The sequence below is a fragment of the Antennarius striatus genome, chromosome 3, assembly GCF_040054535.1.
Source record: "Antennarius striatus isolate MH-2024 chromosome 3, ASM4005453v1, whole genome shotgun sequence".
Classification (NCBI taxonomy): domain Eukaryota; kingdom Metazoa; phylum Chordata; class Actinopteri; order Lophiiformes; family Antennariidae; genus Antennarius; species Antennarius striatus.
In genome coordinates this window covers 23616784-23638631 of record NC_090778.1, presented here as the reverse complement: position 1 = coordinate 23638631, position 21848 = coordinate 23616784, and the positions used below count along the sequence as shown (strand labels likewise).

Genomic DNA, 21848 nt, shown 5'->3' with positions numbered 1-21848 from the left:
TTTAAGGGTGCTGTGGATGGTAAAGTGAAGCTGCACATTTCCTTTGATTTACTTTTGTGGTTAAACCAATCAAAAGCATGTGTGCTTACATTTTGCTCTTAAAATCGGATTTTACTTCTTAAAATATTCTTGAAAGAAACACACTCGATCCAAACCCTGCACATAGCTGCTATTACCAGAAGAGAACAGAAAAAGAAGTCAGCCTCAGGCTTACTCTGCTCTCCCAGACAGACTCGCTTATTGGGGCAGGTTTTGAGCATAGCCCGTCTGATGGATGCTGTTACTAGCAGGTGAAGTAGATAGGGAGGGGAGGTGAAGCAGCGATGCCATACACTAGAATCTGCAGAGCAGACTGGTCAACTGAAATTAGATAAAGAGGAAATTACATGTCCTCCAGTGTTACACAGACCGGTATCCATTTTATTGCTGCAGAATCCTGATTCTTGTCTATCCATCCATCCATCTACCCATCCATCCATTTAGCTAGCTAGCTATCTAACTATCGCATTGAAGAACTCCCTCCATTCAAGTACGCCAAGTACTTCTGCTTGTTATTATGGAACTACAATGGTACATGTTGATAGGAAAACAGGACACTTTCTGTAAAATGTGTCCGTGGACACTGGCCAAAGTAATGGTAATGGCGAAACTAAGCCTTCAAACTTCAAAACACTGAAATAAATAGTATTACAATGATTTAATTTTGTTTTGTGTTTGTGTGTTGAATATGCTCCATGACAGTGCGTCGAAGCATTTATTAAGTGGCCTCTATAATCAGCTAAGGTTTTGCTAAAATTGTATCTATGTGATTGAATCTTACACTGTAAAAAAAAAAAGAAGAAAAAAAGACAACTTTATAAGGCATGCAAACATGGAAAAGTCTTAATATGGGTCTCAAAGAGCTCATACCATGAAGCTATGAGTGAAAGCTATGGTGCACTTCACTTCCAAAACAAACTCAGCGGATACCAAGGCTGAGAGCTTTAGGGTTTTTTGCCAATCAGCAGTGGAACATCCAGATTTCACAAGGCAAGAATGTGAGTTTTACTCACGCTGAGGCAACCTTTAATTATAAGACCAGAAGTGTTCTTTAATGATAAAGTAGGCAGTCGTAGGGAAAACCACAGCAACCACTGCAGTCCCTCAATGTCCCTCAGGTGGGATTATAGTAGAACTAAACCCTAGACAGCATTGCATAATCCTTAACAATTGCAGTATTTTTAAATGCTTGCAGATATTTGATAGAGTATCTTGATGTTATTACACAAGTAATGGTGTCTAATGCTGCTAAGCGGTGTGAACACTGACAACACACTCCTGCGTAAGGTACTGTAACACTCGTTGAAGAACACTAAATTATTCTGATTTTATACCATGAGCACTGATCTGGGCTCTTGATGTACAGCCACGTAGGCATCTCTTCTCCTTGATTCAGCATGTACTCCCTATGCTTGCAGCAAGTCAAGTTTCCTCTTCCCATGTGCTTCCTCTGGAATATACCATCTGTCTGCCAAGAAAGTAGTATGATGTTTGATTTTTATCACATGTGTCACATGTGAGCCTGATGCATTTACAAGACAATGAGTTCTTTGATGTTCCATGAAGAGTGACTATAATTCCCAGATCTCGGAAAACATTTTCTTTATAGTTCCCAGGAGTATAGCTGCCTCAGAAAAAGAAGCCTCTAATTGTCTGACAGCGCAACCTGCTGGTGAAAGTACTGTACTGCTGTCTTCACCCAACTCACCACCAGGAACTCATTCCAGCAAACGATAAAATAACGTTGTTAAAAGGATACAACTTCATCAAAAGAGTTACAGATCTTTCCCAACAGCTAAACATGTCTAAGAAGAAACCACAATATCTGGAGGAAACTTACACAAACACAAAGAGAGCATACATTCACACCCCAAGAGCATGTCTCCAAATTACTGTGAAAACTCCAAATTAAATGTAACCGGGAAATAATATTCATATATTTATTTCTTTGGTGATTTAAAGCAGAGAAAAAAAGAAGATTTGATTTCATTAAAAAATAAAAATATCCCAGACATTCACATTGTAAAATAGAAAACAGCTGTTATAAATACAAAATAATGTTATATGCATGTAAGGATAAAACACAGACATTCAGAGGCAGAAAAAACACATTTTCCGTTTTTAAAATATGCTGGCAACACATGTTACCATCCATATTTATGATCATTGGCTGCAACATAATTGCATCTAATGTGGCCCTCCAAATTCTTCACTCCACTGTTGGCATAAACGATGTAAAAAGATGTAAAAGTCCATTTGATTGTTCAGTATTGTTTAACTGTCATTGTATTGCATTTGGATGGTGTTGATTTTGGTTGATGTCTTGTGGTACATAAAGTAAACTGAATGAAGAGTCCTGCTGGGTCAGGTGGAAGTATCATCACATTTTAACCACACTATAAAAGAAATAAAGAGGTGAAAAGCAGCTTGAAAATAAATTATATGCATCTCTGCCTTAGAAGTTGTTACGTTCAAGTCTTTCTGAGCATTTTACAAAATACATTCTCTGAATGGCTGATACCAACCGACCACAATAACAGAAAGTCAAGTGTGCTGAAGACAAGAATTACCTATAAAACCAACAGAACAGTAATAGATGAGAGCGAGACTTTAGGTATGTAATTATGAACAACATTATAGTTATTGTAAACATGCTGTCACAGCTAATTATACGGTATGCGCAGAGCACACAGGAGCAGAAAATATAGGTTCCTGGAGTCACACTTCCCTTCTTTCATTTTAAAATAGTTGATGGACATGAATTTCCATCATGGGATAAAGGCTTTGTCAGTAAGTACTTAGAGAAAATGCTCATATTAGATTGTAAAAATATCATACAAAAGACTAATCTGTGTGTTTTTAAAAATTATTTTTATAGAAATCTCTCCATAAACATTTATCTTTACAAGACACTGATGATATCCAGTGAAGGCTGTAGCTGATGGAAGGTTATAATTTGGTTCTTTGAAAGCTGCCACTACAAACACTTGACTGAGTGACTAAGTGAATCTTTCCCAGACATAGTCAGACTATTATTCTGGTGTCAGAATAACCACCATTACCAAAGCTATGAAATAATATTTCAGACTATGATATGCCTCAAGTGATAAGGTTTAAAGATTATTGAAAAAGTTGTCTGTGATAGTCTCCTGATAGTACCTATGAGTCAGTTGTTGGATCAATGATTGCCAAAGATCTCTTCACTGAATGAAGTTAAAGTTGGATATCATAACAGAATAAAGATACATTGAGGACTTCTAAACATATACATGCACATGCATGTGCATTAAAATGAAGTCCAAATTAAAACAACACAACCTTTACATAACCTTTACATAACATAAGCGCTATAATTTCACAAAAACATGTTTGTCCTGTGAATAAGGCACACTTATGGTGATTCTAAGTAGCACAGTTGGTGTACGACGGGATTAGTCAACAATCACGAATTAATTGTTTTGATACCCTACGGTCAAGTAACAAACCTTGCAATTTAAAAAAGAATGATGAGCATACTTTTTTGTTTTTCCAGTAGCCAGCTGAAAGTATTTTATCCATATCAGCATTGTTGTGAAACAATGCCCCTTGATAAGAAAAGTCATGTGTCAACATCTCTTTAAAGATTCCATTGTCATCCACAAATCAAGAAAACTACATGCTATCTTCTGTGTTGACTTGATGAGTTTTCTCTTGTCCTCTCCTTTTGAAAATCCTTTTTCCACACATGCATCAGTCATGTCCTTTCGTCTTAGGAGGCTGCGCCATGGCAACAGCAATCACTTTCTTGTCTGCTTACGTTCTCCTGTCTCTTTTTCCCCGGTAGTGCTGTTGGTGAAACTGAACGGCGTCATACGGCCATGTCCTGAAGTTGTTGATGCTGTAAAGACTGCTCTGTTGATGTCTTCTGTAATAGTTCCTCTGATAATTCGATGCTGTCAAGGAAAACCATATATTAGCTCTAAATCAATGACAGTATCCGTAAAAGTATCACAGACAAAAATTGGATAAAAGGTTAACAGTAATTGCTGTACTTACGATTCATGCAGGTGATCTTAGGCATATCCCATCGTCCATCTCCACGGCAACGGATAGTTGGAATGTGCCTCTGAATAAAGCCCGTCCGGCACTGGTATCGAACCAGGGAGTTCACCTCGTATCTTTCTTGCTTCACACCAAAGGTGCGTGCATTCTCCACTAGAGGGGGCTGATTACAGGCCACTGACAATCCAAAGTGAACACAATGTGGAAAAAAAACAAGACAAAAAAATAAGGAAATGTTTCACAACCAAATGATTCTGCAAAGGTTGTGTTTTTCTCTCCTGCACATTAATTCACTCAGTTAACGGTTGCTGTGTTCTAAATAAAGAGTATTTTCTACCTGTTCCTTTCTTGCAGGTAAATGTGAGGTGGTAATTGCATGGAACGTCATTCCACTGGCCATCCTCGTGCCATATCAATACAACACAATCCTCACCGGAAGTGAAGAAGCTGTCAGGTTGGTTCGGCCTCCAGTTTTCATATTGCTGAAATTAGACAAAATACAGAGTAAGCTGTTATGGTAGGGTTTTTTTTATTTCCTTTAGTCTGCAAAAAACAAAATTATAATCCTAACATAGATTCAAATATTACAGTTTCATTATCAAAAGTTATTGTAGGTATGGTCGTATAATTAAGTGCATGGGATCACACAGAGAGACATCGATGAAATAAAGATTATTACTTAGTCAGGGCTGGTATTGTGTTTTGCCACATCTGTGACCCAAACAGTACATGCTGTGCTGTTTGAGCACTGTGATAATAATTAATGGCAGCAAGAGACAATTAATGCATGTTTCATCTACTGGCCCCATTCTTCAGTTCCAAGGAACCTTTGTAGACTCTGCATCTCTAATACAAAGCCCTGAAACCAAAACATTTACAAAATGGCCTTGAAACCTTCACTCCAGTAATAACCAGCTACAGTCACACCTGCTAGTCACGCCATGAGCTTCATGAGCAGCTTTCATAATGGATAGCGTTTTCAGACTGTACTATCCAATGCTACAAGCACTATACTAGAAGGCTTTGTCATTATGTCACACGGTGCACATGATTAGCATTATGCTGTATGTATGACACCACTGGTGGAAAGTCTCTGAACACGCAGATGTACAGACATACATTCATACAATACACACACAGCTGTCATGCTCCAGGGCAGTCAACCAAGAATTGATGCTACCTGCAGTCTGTCAACGCATTCTTGGTTGAAATAGTCACTTCAAAGCTGTGACCACCCCCCCCACACACACACACACACACACACATACACACTCCTCCAATAATGCCTTAGAGCTCTGCTACTCTGTCATTATAGTAACAAACACACAATGACTTCCTGCTCAGCTCACTTTAAGATACCAAATGGGTGACCCGTCAACTGCACAGCAGGCCTGCATCCTCCTCAAAATATTTAAACAAACTTTGATCGCTCATGCACACACAAGCAACCAAATGCGCACCAACTTGTATACATCAATGCCCTCCTGCCAATACGGATCAATTTTCCTTCATTTTTTCCAGGTCCAAATATTAGTTTAAAGAGCGGTTTTATTTATTTTATTTAAATTCAGCTGGGCTGACCACCCACCCAGACCCCCTGGGTTGCATCTATCCAGCTTTCTTCGCCAAACACAGGTGCTGTCCATCTGTGTGTTCGTCTGCCTGGTGGCCCTTCCCCCGCCGTCCCCCCTAGGATGGTTGCCTGCTGACCGTGCTTTCGTTACACGGCTTATTGGTGGACCATGCCTGCCAACGTTGCATTTACACATTGTCACTCACACCCTCATCACCCCTCAATCTTTCAACTGAGAAAGGATCTCCATAGGCAACCTCTGTTTATACCTCCACCCCCTACGCTTCCCCTATCCCAGAACTGGGCGATTATCTGTGAAGTGAGGACATCAATCTATACAACACAAATGCACATAGTAGTTAGCTACTTTCCTGTCTAGTGAGGGAAATGTTCAGTAGCCACAAACACTACAGCAAACAGTCCCACCCATGTGCTGTTTTATAAACAGTGTTTTCTCTCTCGTCTACTGTTTTACAATCGACTGCTATCTACTTGCATATCTGCAAGATTTGGATTTCAGAAACTGAGCTCACAGTGATTTTGACTGTGGAACCTTATTGATAGTTCTACATCAGATTTACCACCAGAGCAGAAATAGACAAGGCAGTATGAAACCAGCGTTTTTCAACGTTTTTTGCAAATATTTACTCTGTCTCTTTGCCATGTTTGTGGAACCAATAACACTGAGAAAGTAGCCTATCTTACCATACGGCTGCCGTCAGTCCAGCGGAAGTCACTGTCAAACATCTTATCATTCAGACCGATCCACTGGTAGTCCTGTCCAAGACCTATCATGACAAATGAGTGAAGTACATGTTATCTTTGGGTTAACATATGTGTTTACCTAGCGCTGTTCATTTCTAGAAAATGCGAAAATAAAAAAGAAGACATTTGATGTGATTTTAAGACATACTTTTTCAGTCATTTGATGTAGGTTTTCACTATACAGGGCATGTACAACTTCCTGAACTAAAGAGTTACTAAAGAGTCACTTACGATTGACAAACTGTTGCTCTTCGTGGCTGAGGATGCTGGTCAGATGAGCCCCATGTATGCGACACTCTCTCTCTGCTGTGTCCCAGTTTCTTCTATGGTGGAAGTACTTGTAGCACTGTCCATGAAACTTATGCCAGCCATACTCACATATTTCTGTATCTGATGGGATAAGAAGTGGGAGATAATGAAGTATGTAAGACAAATTGTCATTAACTCATCTGATGCATCTAGAATAATTTTAGCACCTGAGTATAGTCACCCTTCAAGAAAAAAGAGGAATTAGAGGGGTTTGCCCCCATAGTTTCTAACGTCAGCACTTCAAAAGTACAGGTTAAAAAAAATCAAGAGGAAATCCACCCAAATGTCAGCAAATACAGAAAATACAATTATTATGCTGAATCAGATCTTCAAACAGATTGCCATGAGTATCAATAAATGCTATAATCCCAGATGAAATGTAGTGTACTTTGCCTCTCACTTGTAAGTAAGCTAGGATTGGCTACAGAAGCCCTCGATTACCCACAAAAGCAGAAGAAAGCGGTCAAGAATATCAATGAATGAATCAATCAATCAATCAATCAATCAAAAGTCCATTATTTATATTAAAATATAAAAATTCAAAAGATGTGGAAAAAGAAGTGGGTATCAAACTTTTACACAACCTTCATATTGACCCTATCACTGGTGTGTGTTTGTATGCACACCAAAATATGTTGCAGCTACTCAGTTTTTGGTCTGTTTGTTCCTCCCATCCTGAAACTAGCTTCTAAACATTAACAGACAAAAAAAACAGCCAGGGCCTTGCTGGGTTGTTTCTCTTCAAGTTACTTTTTATCTCTTTCTTCTGGCAAAGCTGTCTACAGCAGCAGCTGTGTCTGAGTACACAGAGTGGATGTGACTCAGTGATGAGTGATCGTGACAGAATTTAAGGCACAGACACAGGTAACAAGATATCAGACAAGGAGGATGATGCCGTGGATTCAAGAAAAAGTGGTAACATTTGGGATGTGGGAACATCAGAATGTCATCATTTTGTCCATACCAGATATTCAATGGACAGAAAACATTTTATCGGTAAGTGCATCGGATGTTCAGTACAATTCCCAGTGTTTTGCTTTGAACACTGGGAATTGTAGCATACCTGGAGTTAAGTGTACATAACATTTAAAGAAGCACTGACATGAATGGACCCTTGAATTTAAGTTTATTTATTCTTTTAAATATCCTTAAGTGCATTAGAGACTTAACATGAAATATATCAATATCCCTGATAATATCAATGTCTCCCATTCCCTTTAAAAGTCAGGCACATGACACTTCCTGGTGAGTATTTTTTCCTCCCTATTCTCATTTTATTAAATCATAACTAATAATAAATTATTACTGACTCCATAGTGGTCCATTAGGACCATCATTACTAATGAATTTTCAATTATTAAAAACATCCAGATTTTCTCCTGATTTAATTTTTAAGTACAGTAGTCATTCTCTGCCCAAACAAAGTTTTATTAGGAGATAGTCACTAACTATTAACGGTTAACTAATATTTAGCTCCAAGATACCTTTCTCAACCATTCCTCTTTTCTCTGGAGTTTCCTCTGTCCTGTCAAGTGACAGAGTTTAGCATTTTTCTTATCCACTGTTATTTGCCACAGTAACATGTATGCACACATTGTGAACTTGTCTACATGGATGCATTTTACTTCCTTAAAAAATGCATTCTTTAAAAAGATAGAAAAATACAAAAAAATTGACTTTCACTACTCTTTTGATTCATCAATGATACAATTGATTTGCGCTACCTACCTACTGTCAACTGTTATAAAAAAAATTGGTCAGTCATGTGCCTGGCCACAACTCATTGTAAGAAAACAATAAGTTTTAAAACCAGTTTTGACACTTTAGATGAATGGCAGTAACAAGTGACAGAACTAAGTATTATTGAAGTGAATAAAAATATTCAGGAAAAAGTTTGATCAAATTGACCACAAACTTACCCTCTTCACAGTAACGCCCAGAGTAGCTTGGGAGGCACACACAGGTGAAGCAAGCCACACCATCAAGACATGTACCTCCATTACGACAAGGATTTGACTGGCAGTCGTCAATATCTTAACGAAAAAGGCATAATGAAGAACAAAAGAAAAAAAAACCAAGTCAGAGTCTTAGAATGAATTATAAAGTTAATACTTCTTTGCTGAAAGTTAAGGCAGTGAAATATTGTGAGAGGAATTTGTAATTTACCTGTTTCACAGTGACCACCAGTGTAACCGAGTGCACAGCTACATTTATAGATGCTGCCACTCTTATAGCAAGATCCTCCATTCAGACAAATGTTTTCTAAGCAGGAGTGAATACCTGTTTGAAGATGAAAAGGCAAGACACATGACTTTTTAGATAATTTAATTAAGGGTCTTATTCCAATGAAGGCCAGATAAAGTAACGTACCTGGAATTTCAACTGTCTCTGCAATGATGGTATGACCCAGATCGAATACTGTGTCAGGCAGCACAGTTGATTCCCATCTTGATGATGGGTCTCCTCCACTGACTGATGGATGTGTGATGACATCACTGCCCAGTTCCTCTTCAGAAAAAGATGATTGAGTAGTTGCTAACGATGAAGCTGCCACTGCCAGGCCTGCTTGAGTTTGTGCCATTGTTGTATTCTTTGTGTGGGTAACAGTGTGGATATAGGTCTGTGGAGACACTGCACCCTCAAATTTGTCCACAACTTCCTCTTTTCCAGAACTGATGTCAATGCTAGTGGACTCCATCTTTGAAGCTGTATTAGTATCCACACTGAATATGGCTTGGGTTTTATCCGTGGGCTGCTTTTCCATAATGCTGATCACTGGTTTCTTTGTAGTCAAACCTTCTCCAGACATACTCTCAGAGCTCATAGACACACTTTCAGAACTGTCTGACCCCCTTTCAGTGCCAATGCTAAGGACAGAGGGTGACTTGGTTGGGGCTGATAAAGGCATAGAGGTAAAACTCACATCTGTAACACCAATGAACTTAACGGTGCTTGCAGGGGACATGTGCTCGCTGGTGCTTTTTGAATCACTCTCTAAACCAGAGATGGATGCCACACTGACTAGAGATGATGTTAGGGGCCGGAAAGTGATAGCTGCTGCTACCTCAGGTGATTTGGTTGCCTTTCCTTCTAATCTTTTTTCATTACTGATAACTGAGTCAACAGGTTGACCCTCAGGTTTCTGAGAAATAGAAGGTGGTTTAGTAATGAATGCTTCTCTTGGTGCTACAGTTTCATTGCTTTGTGGAACAGCTTCTAGCAAATTTGTAGCTCCATAATCTGGGTTTGAATAATCTATATCCTCATACTGCACTGTCTCACTGTCCGCTGTAGGTGTCAATGCTCCCGCCAAAGAGGTGGTGGATTCTATAATCTGTCTAGGCTCATGGCTCACAAAAACAGGGTGAGTTGTAATTGGTGACACATCCTTGAAAGAAGGATCAGAGTGAGGGTGGTGTGTTTGTGTGATGTCTGACCTGGCTTCCTCAAATGATTCCTGGGTAGTTGTTAGGGATAGTATTGGGGGAACTGTTGGGACATATTGCACCATAACATCAGGCTGTGATTGTGCTGTTGCTGAAAGAACTTTTACAGAAGGTTCAAAAGAAATGCTATCAGCAGGCGTTCTGGTGGCCATTATTGTAGTTTCAGAGCTTGCATGTTTTGGAGTTGTATAATCAAGCATGACTGGCTCTGTCCCTTCAGAACCTACTATTTCATAGGTAGGATGCAATGTTATTGCTGCATCAGGAACTGTTTCATTGACTTCACTGGCTTTCTTTGTGCTACCTTCAGAATCAATTGAAACCTCTTTGATTATAAGTTCTTGGGTTGGTGCTACAGCTCTAGCTTCAAACGGCTGACTTGATGCCACAATGGTAAACACATTAGTTGTGGCCACCACAGTTTCTTTCAAGGAGCTGTCAGTTTGGGGATGATCAGTGAATGCAGTTTCAGACCTGGCTTGTTGGAAAGACTCTTCAGATGATGTTTTATCTTGTATAGGAACAAAGGTGGTGACAAACTCCACAATCAAATCAGGCTTTGAGGTACTTTCTGATAAGGACAATGTGGATGTAGAAACTGATTCCTTTGTAAGAATGGAGGTGATATGGCCACCTGGGGTGATCTCTTCTTGTGCAGGTGTAGCAGCATAAGTTTGAGAAGAAACTGTTTCTGGAAGTATATCTCCCATTGTCATTGTCTTTGGTAATGCAGTTGACATATCTGAGATGTCATCCCCTGAGCCCTCCACACTTGCAGCATCTGTGCTACTTGGCACTAACGGTTTATCAGTACTGTAGGGGGGCAGTGATATTGTGGACTGTGCTTGGTCTGTTTTCACTGTGCTACGCCGTGGAGCATTAGTATGTGACAGAGGCGCCATCACATCAGTGTGGAAATCTGTTCTATCCTTTCCAGTAACATCAGCAGAGAATGTGACAGTGGGCTTTTGAGTGCTATAGAGACTGGAAGCACTTGAAGCACTTGACAATGCTATTCCTGTCTCCTCTGCGCCTGGCTCAGGTGAGGTAACTGAAAATATTACTCCAACCTTTGTTGGTGTAACTGATGACATAACAAGGGATTGATCACTTGATGTGTCTCTATCAGTAGCGTCTGACACAGTGGTGGCAGACTGATCCACTGTTTTGTTTTTAACTGTGGTGACCATATGCTCCTCCGTCAACCCTATGGTGATTGAGCTTGTGGCTGCTGTTTCAGTTAAGGTCAAGTGAGATGGGAAAGATGAGGAGGCCAATATCTCAGTGGGAGAGTCAGTGACACTATCAGTCTCCTCTCCTGATACAACATCTATTAGCAGCTCTGTGACTGGCTTAGTAGGAGTCTCAACTGGTAAAAGTGTAAGTGGTCTTGTTAAATTGTATGTTTCCTCAGAGCTTGACTTTACTGTCAAATTTGTGGCTGGCATGGCTTGTGATGAGTGTATTAGTGGCTCTCTAGTGGATGTTTCTATACCAGAAACAACGTCCATGGTTAATGATTTTGAAGTGTACAGTAAATATTGAGAGGATGTTGAGGCTAATACTGAATCAGTTGCATGTACGGTTAATGGTGTGGGAGATGAAATGGTGCCGCTATCTGTCCCCGAACCCTCTGTTTCTTTTGTTACCTCATATTTTTGTGTTATTGTGAGAGTCGTAGGATCACCAGCTTCTTCTGGGTGGATGGCTGGATAAAACGAAGATGGAACTATGGAGACAGCATCTGCATCAATGATAGAATCATCTTCTAAAGGCTCAGAGGTGGAACTGCCTTCCCTTTTCCCACTGTCTGTAACAGTAGATAACAACTCATCTTCATGTGTTGATGATTTTGACTCATATAGGACCATAGTGGGAGTCTGTTCATTTAGGCCAGGCTTGGCTTGACTGCTACTGGGAGTAAGGATCACCACCTGCTGGTCTGTAACACTGTGATATCTAATGGAAGGAATGGGGGTGGAAATTGATGGGACTTCATCTTGCTTAGGCTCTGTGCTTGAGATTACTGTTGTGAGGTCTACTGTAATGTGATCACTAGTTGAAGTTCCAACTGTCTGTAAAGACATTTTTTCATCAGAGGACTGCGTCATACTGTAATTTTCAGTGAAGTCACTTTCCCCAGTTCTTGAAACAGGAGGCTCTGTTGCTTCAGACATGATTAAACTTTCTCTGTCCGCGGTAACTGCTCCTTTTGAGAAAAACTGCTCTTCAGAGGTTGGTGTAACTGAAATCGTTTCTGTTTCACCTGTTGCTTCTCCAAATGTGATGCTCTCAATCATCAATGTCTTTGCAGGGAACATCTCATGTGTTTGGTTACTAGATCTCTCTCCCTCTGTCAAATCAAGGGCTGGTCTCTGTGTTGACTTTTCAAATCCAGTTAAAGATGTGCTGACTGACTGGGTATAAGTGACAGCATATTCTTCCGTTTGATATGGCTTCTTTGTGCTATAGAGAGAAGATGATTCTGTCATGGCAGATTTTGGAAAATCAGATGTACCACTTTGTGACGATGTTATTGAATCAGGTAGTTCTGTGCTGAACACACTTATTGTACTGTCAGTTGATACATTTTCATAAGATGTTGCTGCTGAAGACACAAAGTCTTTTTCAGGAAGTAAATCAATGGTTTGATCATCCAAATGAGGCTCTTTTGTATAGACTGACCTTGTGTCTATGAAGGGAACAGGACTACTCAGATGTGACTCAGCTGTACTTTCTGTTAAAATCCCCTGAATGGCTGAATGCACAGACATTGCTGTTGTCCTCTCTGTGCTGTGAAAAGAGTCTGAATAGACAACAGTTTTCTGTGTAATAAAATCAGGAAAGTCAACAACAGTACTGGATGATAGAATTGTTTGTTTTGTAGGAGATGAAGTACTTGGAATCATTGAAGAACTTGAAACTGGCAAAAATGTGCTTGATCTCTCAGCAAAGTCAATAATTGAACTGTCATCCTCAGCAGTAGAGTCATTAGTGAAAACCCCACTTCCCTGCTCTGTAACATAGATCTCTGTGCTTGTCATTTTTGGAGATTGGGTTGATGACATTAATTCTTTCGTAAGATGTGTACTAAACGGAGTGGAAGATGTAGCACTAAAAATATTGGAAGTGCTGTTAGTCTCATCTATTTCAGTCTCGTCTGTGGCCACGGCGTATCCTTCCTGGGATTTTGGGGTAGATTCAAATGAAATGGCTGCGCCAGATCCATCTGGACCTGACTCCAAATCATCCTCATCACCCGAGTAACCAGAGCTCTCCATATCAACGTAAGTAAAAGATTCCATTGGGGTAAAACCGGTAATACGAGGACTAATCGTTGACTGGTATGAAGTAAATGTATTGGAAAAAGAAGAAGTTGTATATTCTCTATTACTTGAATTTTCTAGAGCCCGGGATGTTGATTCAATAGATGATTTAAATGTGGTCATTGCCATAACAGAGCTTTCCTCCACAACTCCAGTGAGAGCAGTTGGGAGACTTGTGACTGTACTGTCCTTTTCAGGAACTGCCATTGTTGTTGGTTTTTCTGTGCTAAACAATGATGATGCTGTCGGAGCTGCAGACTTTGTGCCACTTGTTTTTGTACTCTGTTCACTTGAGCTCTCATCATCGGTCACAGTGACGGTTGAACTAATTGCTTCGGATACTGATGTTTCTTCAGTCTGACTCGTTTTTACACTCTCTTGTGGTTCAGGTGACACTGATGGTTTTTCAGTACTGTATAGAGAAGATACATCTGTAGCTATTGGCTCTGAAGTAACACTTGTTTCAGGTTCATCTGATGGTTTCTTTGTGGAAGTAGTGGGGCTAGATATTGAGGAGGGAGTGGTTGCCAAAATGATAGACTCGGCTGTTAAATCAATGCTGCTGTCTCCAGAACTTTCAAATTCAGTGCTCGTCATGATTCTGGGGCTCAAGGTTGATCCACTGATAGAAGGAATGGACTCCACCATTGTAATGTCAGTCTCAACCTCATCTGCAATGTCTGAAACAGTGGATGTTTGAACTGAAACCAAACTTGGAGACATTGTTACTGAGCCTGACACTGTCTCATCAGAGATCGCAATGGCTGATGCCTGTCTGGTAGTTGACTGGACTTTTGTGTGATCTTCCTCTTGATATTCTGTTGTTTTAGATGATGCTGATGTGGGTCTTTCAGTGCTATATAGAGAAGAGGAAACTGTCACCGAAGACGATTCTGTGAACATGTCACCTGAACCATCTTCATCTGCTGAATCCCTGACAGAGCTTTCCACCACAACCCCAGTGAAAGGAGTTGGTCGTGCAGCAAATCTTGTGACTGTACTGTCCTTTTCAGGAACTGCCATTGTTGTTGGTTTTTCTGTGCTAAACAATGATGATGCTGTCGGAGCTGCAGACTTTGTGCCACTTGTTTTTGTACTCTGTTCACTTGAGCTCTCATCATCGGTCACAGTGACGGTTGAACTAATTGCTTCGGATACTGATGTTTCTTCAGTCTGACTCGTTTTTACACTCTCTTGTGGTTCAGGTGACACTGATGGTTTTTCAGTACTGTATAGAGAAGATACATCTGTAGCTATTGGCTCTGAAGTAACACTTGTTTCAGGTTCATCTGATGGTTTCTTTGTGGAAGTAGTGGGGCTAGATATTGAGGAGGGAGTGGTTGCCAAAATGATAGACTCGGCTGTTAAATCAATGCTGCTGTCTCCAGAACTTTCAAATTCAGTGCTCGTCATGATTCTGGGGCTCAAGGTTGATCCACTGATAGAAGGAATGGACTCCACCATTGTAATGTCAGTCTCAACCTCATCTGCAATGTCTGAAACAGTGGATGTTTGAACTGAAACCAAACTTGGAGACATTGTTACTGAGCCTGACACTGTCTCATCAGAGATCGCAATGGCTGATGCCTGTCTGGTAGTTGACTGGACTTTTGTGTGATCTTCCTCTTGATATTCTGTTGTTTTAGATGATGCTGATGTGGGTCTTTCAGTGCTATATAGAGAAGAGGAAACTGTCACCGAAGACGATTCTGTGAACATGTCACCTGAACCATCTTCATCTGCTGAATCCCTGACAGAGCTTTCCACCACAACCCCAGTGAAAGGAGTTGGTCGTGCAGCAAATCTTGTGACTGTACTGTCCTTTTCAGGAACTGCCATTGTTGTTGGTTTTTCTGTGCTAAACAATGATGATGCTGTCGGAGCTGCAGACTTTGTGCCACTTGTTTTTGTACTCTGTTCACTTGAGCTCTCATCATCGGTCACAGTGACGGTTGAACTAATTGCTTCGGATACTGATGTTTCTTCAGTCTGACTCGTTTTTACACTCTCTTGTGGTTCAGGTGACACTGATGGTTTTTCAGTACTGTATAGAGAAGATACATCTGTAGCTATTGGCTCTGAAGTAACACTTGTTTCAGGTTCATCTGATGGTTTCTTTGTGGAAGTAGTGGGGCTAGATATTGAGGAGGGAGTGGTTGCCAAAATGATAGACTCGGCTGTTAAATCAATGCTGCTGTCTCCAGAACTTTCAAATTCAGTGCTCGTCATGATTCTGGGGCTCAAGGTTGATCCACTGATAGAAGGAATGGACTCCACCATTGTAATGTCAGTCTCAACCTCATCTGCAATGTCTGAAACAGTGGATGTTTGAACTGAAACCAAACTTGGAGACATTGTTACTGAGCCTGACACTGTCTCATCAGAGATCGCAATGGCTGATGCCTGTCTGGTAGTTGACTGGACTTTTGTGTGATCTTCCTCTTGATATTCTGTTGTTTTAGATGATGCTGATGTGGGTCTTTCAGTGCTATATAGAGAAGAGGAAACTGTCACCGAAGACGATTCTGTGAACATGTCACCTGAACCATCTTCATCTGCTGAATCCCTGACAGAGCTTTCCACCACAACCCCAGTGAAAGGAGTTGGTCGTGCAGCAAATCTTGTGACTGTACTGTCCTTTTCAGGAACTGCCACTGTTGTTGGTTTTTCTGTGCTAAACAATGATGATGCTGTCGGAGCTGCAGACTTTGTGCCACTTGTTTTTGTACTCTGTTCACTTGAGCTCTCATCATCGGTCACAGTGACGGTTGAACTAATTGCTTCGGATACTGATGTTTCTTCAGTCTGACTCGTTTTTACACTCTCTTGTGGTTCAGGTGACACTGATGGTTTTTCAGTACTGTATAGAGAAGATACATCTGTAGCTATTGGCTCTGAAGTAACACTTGTTTCAGGTTCATCTGATGGTTTCTTTGTGGAAGTAGTGGGGCTAGATATTGAGGAGGGAGTGGTTGCCAAAATGATAGACTCGGCTGTTAAATCAATGCTGCTGTCTCCAGAACTTTCAAATTCAGTGCTCGTCATGATTCTGGGGCTCAAGGTTGATCCACTGATAGAAGGAATGGACTCCACCATTGTAATGTCAGTCTCAACCTCATCTGCAATGTCTGAAACAGTGGATGTTTGAACTGAAACCAAACTTGGAGACATTGTTACTGAGCCTGACACTGTCTCATCAGAGATCGCAATGGCTGATGCCTGTCTGGTAGTTGACTGGACTTTTGTGTGATCTTCCTCTTGATATTCTGTTGTTTTAGATGATGCTGATGTGGGTCTTTCAGTGCTATATAGAGAAGAGGAAACTGTCACCGAAGACGATTCTGTGAACATGTCACCTGAACCATCTTCATCTGCTGAATCCCTGACAGAGCTTTCCACCACAACCCCAGTGAAAGGAGTTGGTCGTGCAGCAAATCTTGTGACTGTACTGTCCTTTTCAGGAACTGCCATTGTTGTTGGTTTTTCTGTGCTAAACAATGATGATGCTGTCGGAGCTGCAGACTTTGTGCCACTTGTTTTTGTACTCTGTTCACTTGAGCTCTCATCATCGGTCACAGTGACGGTTGAACTAATTGCTTCGGATACTGATGTTTCTTCAGTCTGACTCGTTTTTACACTCTCTTGTGGTTCAGGTGACACTGATGGTTTTTCAGTACTGTATAGAGAAGATACATCTGTAGCTATTGGCTCTGAAGTAACACTTGTTTCAGGTTCATCTGATGGTTTCTTTGTGGAAGTAGTGGGGCTAGATATTGAGGAGGGAGTGGTTGCCAAAATGATAGACTCGGCTGTTAAATCAATGCTGCTGTCTCCAGAACTTTCAAATTCAGTGCTCGTCATGATTCTGGGGCTCAAGGTTGATCCACTGATAGAAGGAATGGACTCCACCATTGTAATGTCAGTCTCAACCTCATCTGCAATGTCTGAAACAGTGGATGTTTGAACTGAAACCAAACTTGGAGACATTGTTACTGAGCCTGACACTGTCTCATCAGAGATCGCAATGGCTGATGCCTGTCTGGTAGTTGACTGGACTTTTGTGTGATCTTCCTCTTGATATTCTGTTGTTTTAGATGATGCTGATGTGGGTCTTTCAGTGCTATATAGAGAAGAGGAAACTGTCACCGAAGACGATTCTGTGAACATGTCACCTGAACCATCTTCATCTGCTGAATCCCTGACAGAGCTTTCCACCACAACCCCAGTGAAAGGAGTTGGTCGTGCAGCAAATCTTGTGACTGTACTGTCCTTTTCAGGAACTGCCACTGTTGTTGGTTTTTCTGTGCTAAACAATGATGATGCTGTCGGAGCTGCAGACTTTGTGCCACTTGTTTTTGTACTCTGTTCACTTGAGCTCTCATCATCGGTCACAGTGACGGTTGAACTAATTGCTTCGGATACTGATGTTTCTTCAGTCTGACTCGTTTTTACACTCTCTTGTGGTTCAGGTGACACTGATGGTTTTTCAGTACTGTATAGAGAAGATACATCTGTAGCTATTGGCTCTGAAGTAACACTTGTTTCAGGTTCATCTGATGGTTTCTTTGTGGAAGTAGTGGGGCTAGATATTGAGGAGGGAGTGGTTGCCAAAATGATAGACTCGGCTGTTAAATCAATGCTGCTGTCTCCAGAACTTTCAAATTCAGTGCTCGTCATGATTCTGGGGCTCAAGGTTGATCCACTGATAGAAGGAATGGACTCCACCATTGTAATGTCAGTCTCAACCTCATCTGCAATGTCTGAAACAGTGGATGTTTGAACTGAAACCAAACTTGGAGACATTGTTACTGAGCCTGACACTGTCTCATCAGAGATCGCAATGGCTGATGCCTGTCTGGTAGTTGACTGGACTTTTGTGTGATCTTCCTCTTGATATTCTGTTGTTTTAGATGATGCTGATGTGGGTCTTTCAGTGCTATATAGAGAAGAGGAAACTGTCACCGAAGACGATTCTGTGAACATGTCACCTGAACCATCTTCATCTGCTGAATCCCTGACAGAGCTTTCCACCACAACCCCAGTGAAAGGAGTTGGTCGTGCAGCAAATCTTGTGACTGTACTGTCCTTTTCAGGAACTGCCATTGTTGTTGGTTTTTCTGTGCTAAACAATGATGATGCTGTCGGAGCTGCAGACTTTGTGCCACTTGTTTTTGTACTCTGTTCACTTGAGCTCTCATCATCGGTCACAGTGACGGTTGAACTAATTGCTTCGGATACTGATGTTTCTTCAGTCTGACTCGTTTTTACACTCTCTTGTGGTTCAGGTGACACTGATGGTTTTTCAGTACTGTATAGAGAAGATACATCTGTAGCTATTGGCTCTGAAGTAACACTTGTTTCAGGTTCATCTGATGGTTTCTTTGTGGAAGTAGTGGGGCTAGATATTGAGGAGGGAGTGGTTGCCAAAATGATAGACTCGGCTGTTAAATCAATGCTGCTGTCTCCAGAACTTTCAAATTCAGTGCTCGTCATGATTCTGGGGCTCAAGGTTGATCCACTGATAGAAGGAATGGACTCCACCATTGTAATGTCGGTCTCAACCTCATCTGCAATGTCTGAAACAGTGGATGTTTGAACTGAAACCAAACTTGGAGACATTGTTACTGAGCCTGACACTGTCTCATCAGAGATCGCAATGGCTGATGCCTGTCTGGTAATTGACTGGACTTTTGTTTGATCTTCTTCTTGATATTCTGTTGTTTTAGATGATGCTGATGTGGGTCTTTCAGTGCTATATAGAGAAGAGGAAACTGTCACCGAAGACGATTCTGTGAACATGTCACCTGAGCCATCTTCATCTGCTGAATCCCTGACAGAGCTTTCCACCACAACCCCAGTGAAAGGAGTTGGTCGTGCAGCAAATCTTGTGACTGTACTGTCCTTTTCAGGAACTGCCATTGTTGGTTTTTCTGTGCTAAACAATGACGATGCTGTCGGAGCTGCAGACTTTGTGCCACTTGTTTTTGTACTCTGTTCACTTGAGCTCTCATCATCGGTCACAGTGACGATTGAACTAATTGCTTCGGATACTGATGTTTCTTCAGTCTGACTCGTTTTTACACTTTCTTGTGGTTCAGGTGACACTGATGGTTTTTCAGTACTGTATAGAGAAGATACATCTGTAGCTATTGGCTCTGAAGTAACACTTGTTTCAGGTTCATCTGATGGTTTCTTTGTGGAAGTAGTGGGGCTAGATATTGAGGAGGGAGTGGTTGCCAAAATGATAGACTCGGCTGTTAAATCAATGCTGCTGTCTCCAGAACTTTCAAATTCAGTGCTCGTCATGATTCTGGGGCTCAAGGTTGATCCACTGATAGAAGGAATGGACTCCACCATTGTAATGTCAGTCTCAACCTCATCTGCAATGTCTGAAACAGTGGATGTTTGAACTGAAACCAAACTTGGAGACATTGTTACTGAGCCTGACACTGTCTCATCAGAGATCGCAATGGCTGATGCCTGTCTGGTAGTTGACTGGACTTTTGTGTGATCTTCCTCTTGATATTCTGTTGTTTTAGATGATGCTGATGTGGGTCTTTCAGTGCTATATAGAGAAGAGGAAACTGTCACCGAAGACGATTCTGTGAACATGTCACCTGAGCCATCTTTATCTGCTGAATCCCTGACAGAGCTTTCCACCACAACCCCAGTGAAAGGAGTTGGTCGTGCAGCAAATCTTGTGACTGTACTGTCCTTTTCAGGAACTGCCATTGTTGGTTTTTCTGTGCTAAACAATGACGATGCTGTCGGAGCTGCAGACTTTGTGCCACTTGTTTTTGTACTCTGTTCACTTGAGCTCTCATCATCGGTCACAGTGACGATTGAACTAATTGCTTCGGATACTGATGTTTCTTCAGTCTGACTCGTTTTTACACTTTCTTGTGGTTCAGGTGACACTGATGGTTTTTCAGTACTGTATAGAGAAGATACATCTGTAGCTATTGGCTCTGAAGTAAGACTTGTTTCAGGTTCATCTGATGGTTTCTTTGTGGAAGTAGTGGGGCTAGATATTGAGGAGGGAGTGGTTGCCAAAATGATAGACTCGGCTGTTAAATCAATGCTGCTGTCTCCAGAACTTTCAAATTCAGTGCTCGTCATGATTCTGGGGCTCAAGGTTGATCCACTGATAGAAGGAATGGACTCCACCATTGTAATGTCAGTCTCAACCTCATCTGCAATGTCTGAAACAGTGGATGTTTGAACTGAAACCAAACTTGGAGACATTGTTACTGAGCCTGACACTGTCTCATCAGAGATCGCAATGGCTGATGCCTGTCTGGTAGTTGACTGGACTTTTGTGTGATCTTCCTCTTGATATTCTGTTGTTTTAGATGATGCTGATGTGGGTCTTTCAGTGCTATATAGAGAAGAGGAAACTGTCACCGAAGACGATTCTGTGAACATGTCACCTGAACCATCTTCATCTGCTGAATCCCTGACAGAGCTTTCCACCACAACCCCAGTGAAAGGAGTTGGTCGTGCAGCAAATCTTGTGACTGTACTGTCCTTTTCAGGAACTGCCATTGTTGTTGGTTTTTCTGTGCTAAACAATGATGATGCTGTCGGAGCTGCAGACTTTGTGCCACTTGTTTTCGTACTCTGTTCACTTGAGCTCTCATCATCGGTCACAGTGACGGTTGAACTAATTGCTTCGGATACTGATGTTTCTTCAGTCTGACTCGTTTTTACACTCTCTTGTGGTTCAGGTGACACTGATGGTTTTTCAGTACTGTATAGAGAAGATACATCTGTAGCTATTGGCTCTGAAGTAACACTTGTTTCAGGTTCATCTGATGGTTTCTTTGTGGAAGTAGTGGGGCTAGATATTGAGGAGGGAGTGGTTGCCAAAATGATAGACTCGGCTGTTAAATCAATGCTGCTGTCTCCAGAACTTTCAAATTCAGTGCTCGTCATGATTCTGGGGCTCAAGGTTGATCCACTGATAGAAGGAATGGACTCCACCATTGTAATGTCAGTCTCAACCTCATCTGCAATGTCTGAAACAGTGGATGTTTGAACTGAAACCAAACTTGGAGACATTGTTACTGAGCCTGACACTGTCTCATCAGAGATCGCAATTGCTGATGCCTGTCTGGTAGTTGACTGGACTTTTGTGTGATCTACCTCTTGATATTCTGTTGTTTTAGATGATGCTGATGTGGGTCTTTCAGTGCTATATAGAGAAGAGGAAACTGTCACCGAAGACGATTCTGTGAACATGTCACCTGAACCATCTTCATCTGCTGAATCCCTGACAGAGCTTTCCACCACAACCCCAGTGAAAGGAGTTGGTCGTGCAGCAAATCTTGTGACTGTACTGTCCTTTTC

General features: G+C 41.3%; 2 protein-coding genes across 2 annotated transcripts in view; both read right to left on the bottom strand.

The window, feature by feature from the left end:
* Positions 1-1965: 1965 nt before the first annotated feature.
* vcana (versican a) overlaps positions 1966-21848 on the bottom strand; it is a 57956-nt gene continuing 38073 nt past the window's right edge. The window contains exons 6-12 of the mRNA XM_068310826.1: positions 8894-9007; positions 8647-8760; positions 6650-6808; positions 6359-6441; positions 4418-4562; positions 4075-4257; positions 1966-3971 (exon numbers count right to left, since the gene is read on the bottom strand). Coding sequence (XP_068166927.1) covers positions 3832-3971; positions 4075-4257; positions 4418-4562; positions 6359-6441; positions 6650-6808; positions 8647-8760; positions 8894-9007 — 938 coding nt within the window. The 3' untranslated portion in view covers positions 1966-3831. The remainder of the gene's footprint in view (positions 3972-4074; positions 4258-4417; positions 4563-6358; positions 6442-6649; positions 6809-8646; positions 8761-8893; positions 9008-21848) is intronic.
* LOC137592094 (uncharacterized) overlaps positions 9065-21848 on the bottom strand; it is a 44593-nt gene continuing 31809 nt past the window's right edge. Inside the window, exons 7-8 of the mRNA XM_068310000.1 lie at positions 9201-10184; positions 9065-9115 (exon numbers count right to left, since the gene is read on the bottom strand). Coding sequence (XP_068166101.1) covers positions 9065-9115; positions 9201-10184 — 1035 coding nt within the window. The remainder of the gene's footprint in view (positions 9116-9200; positions 10185-21848) is intronic.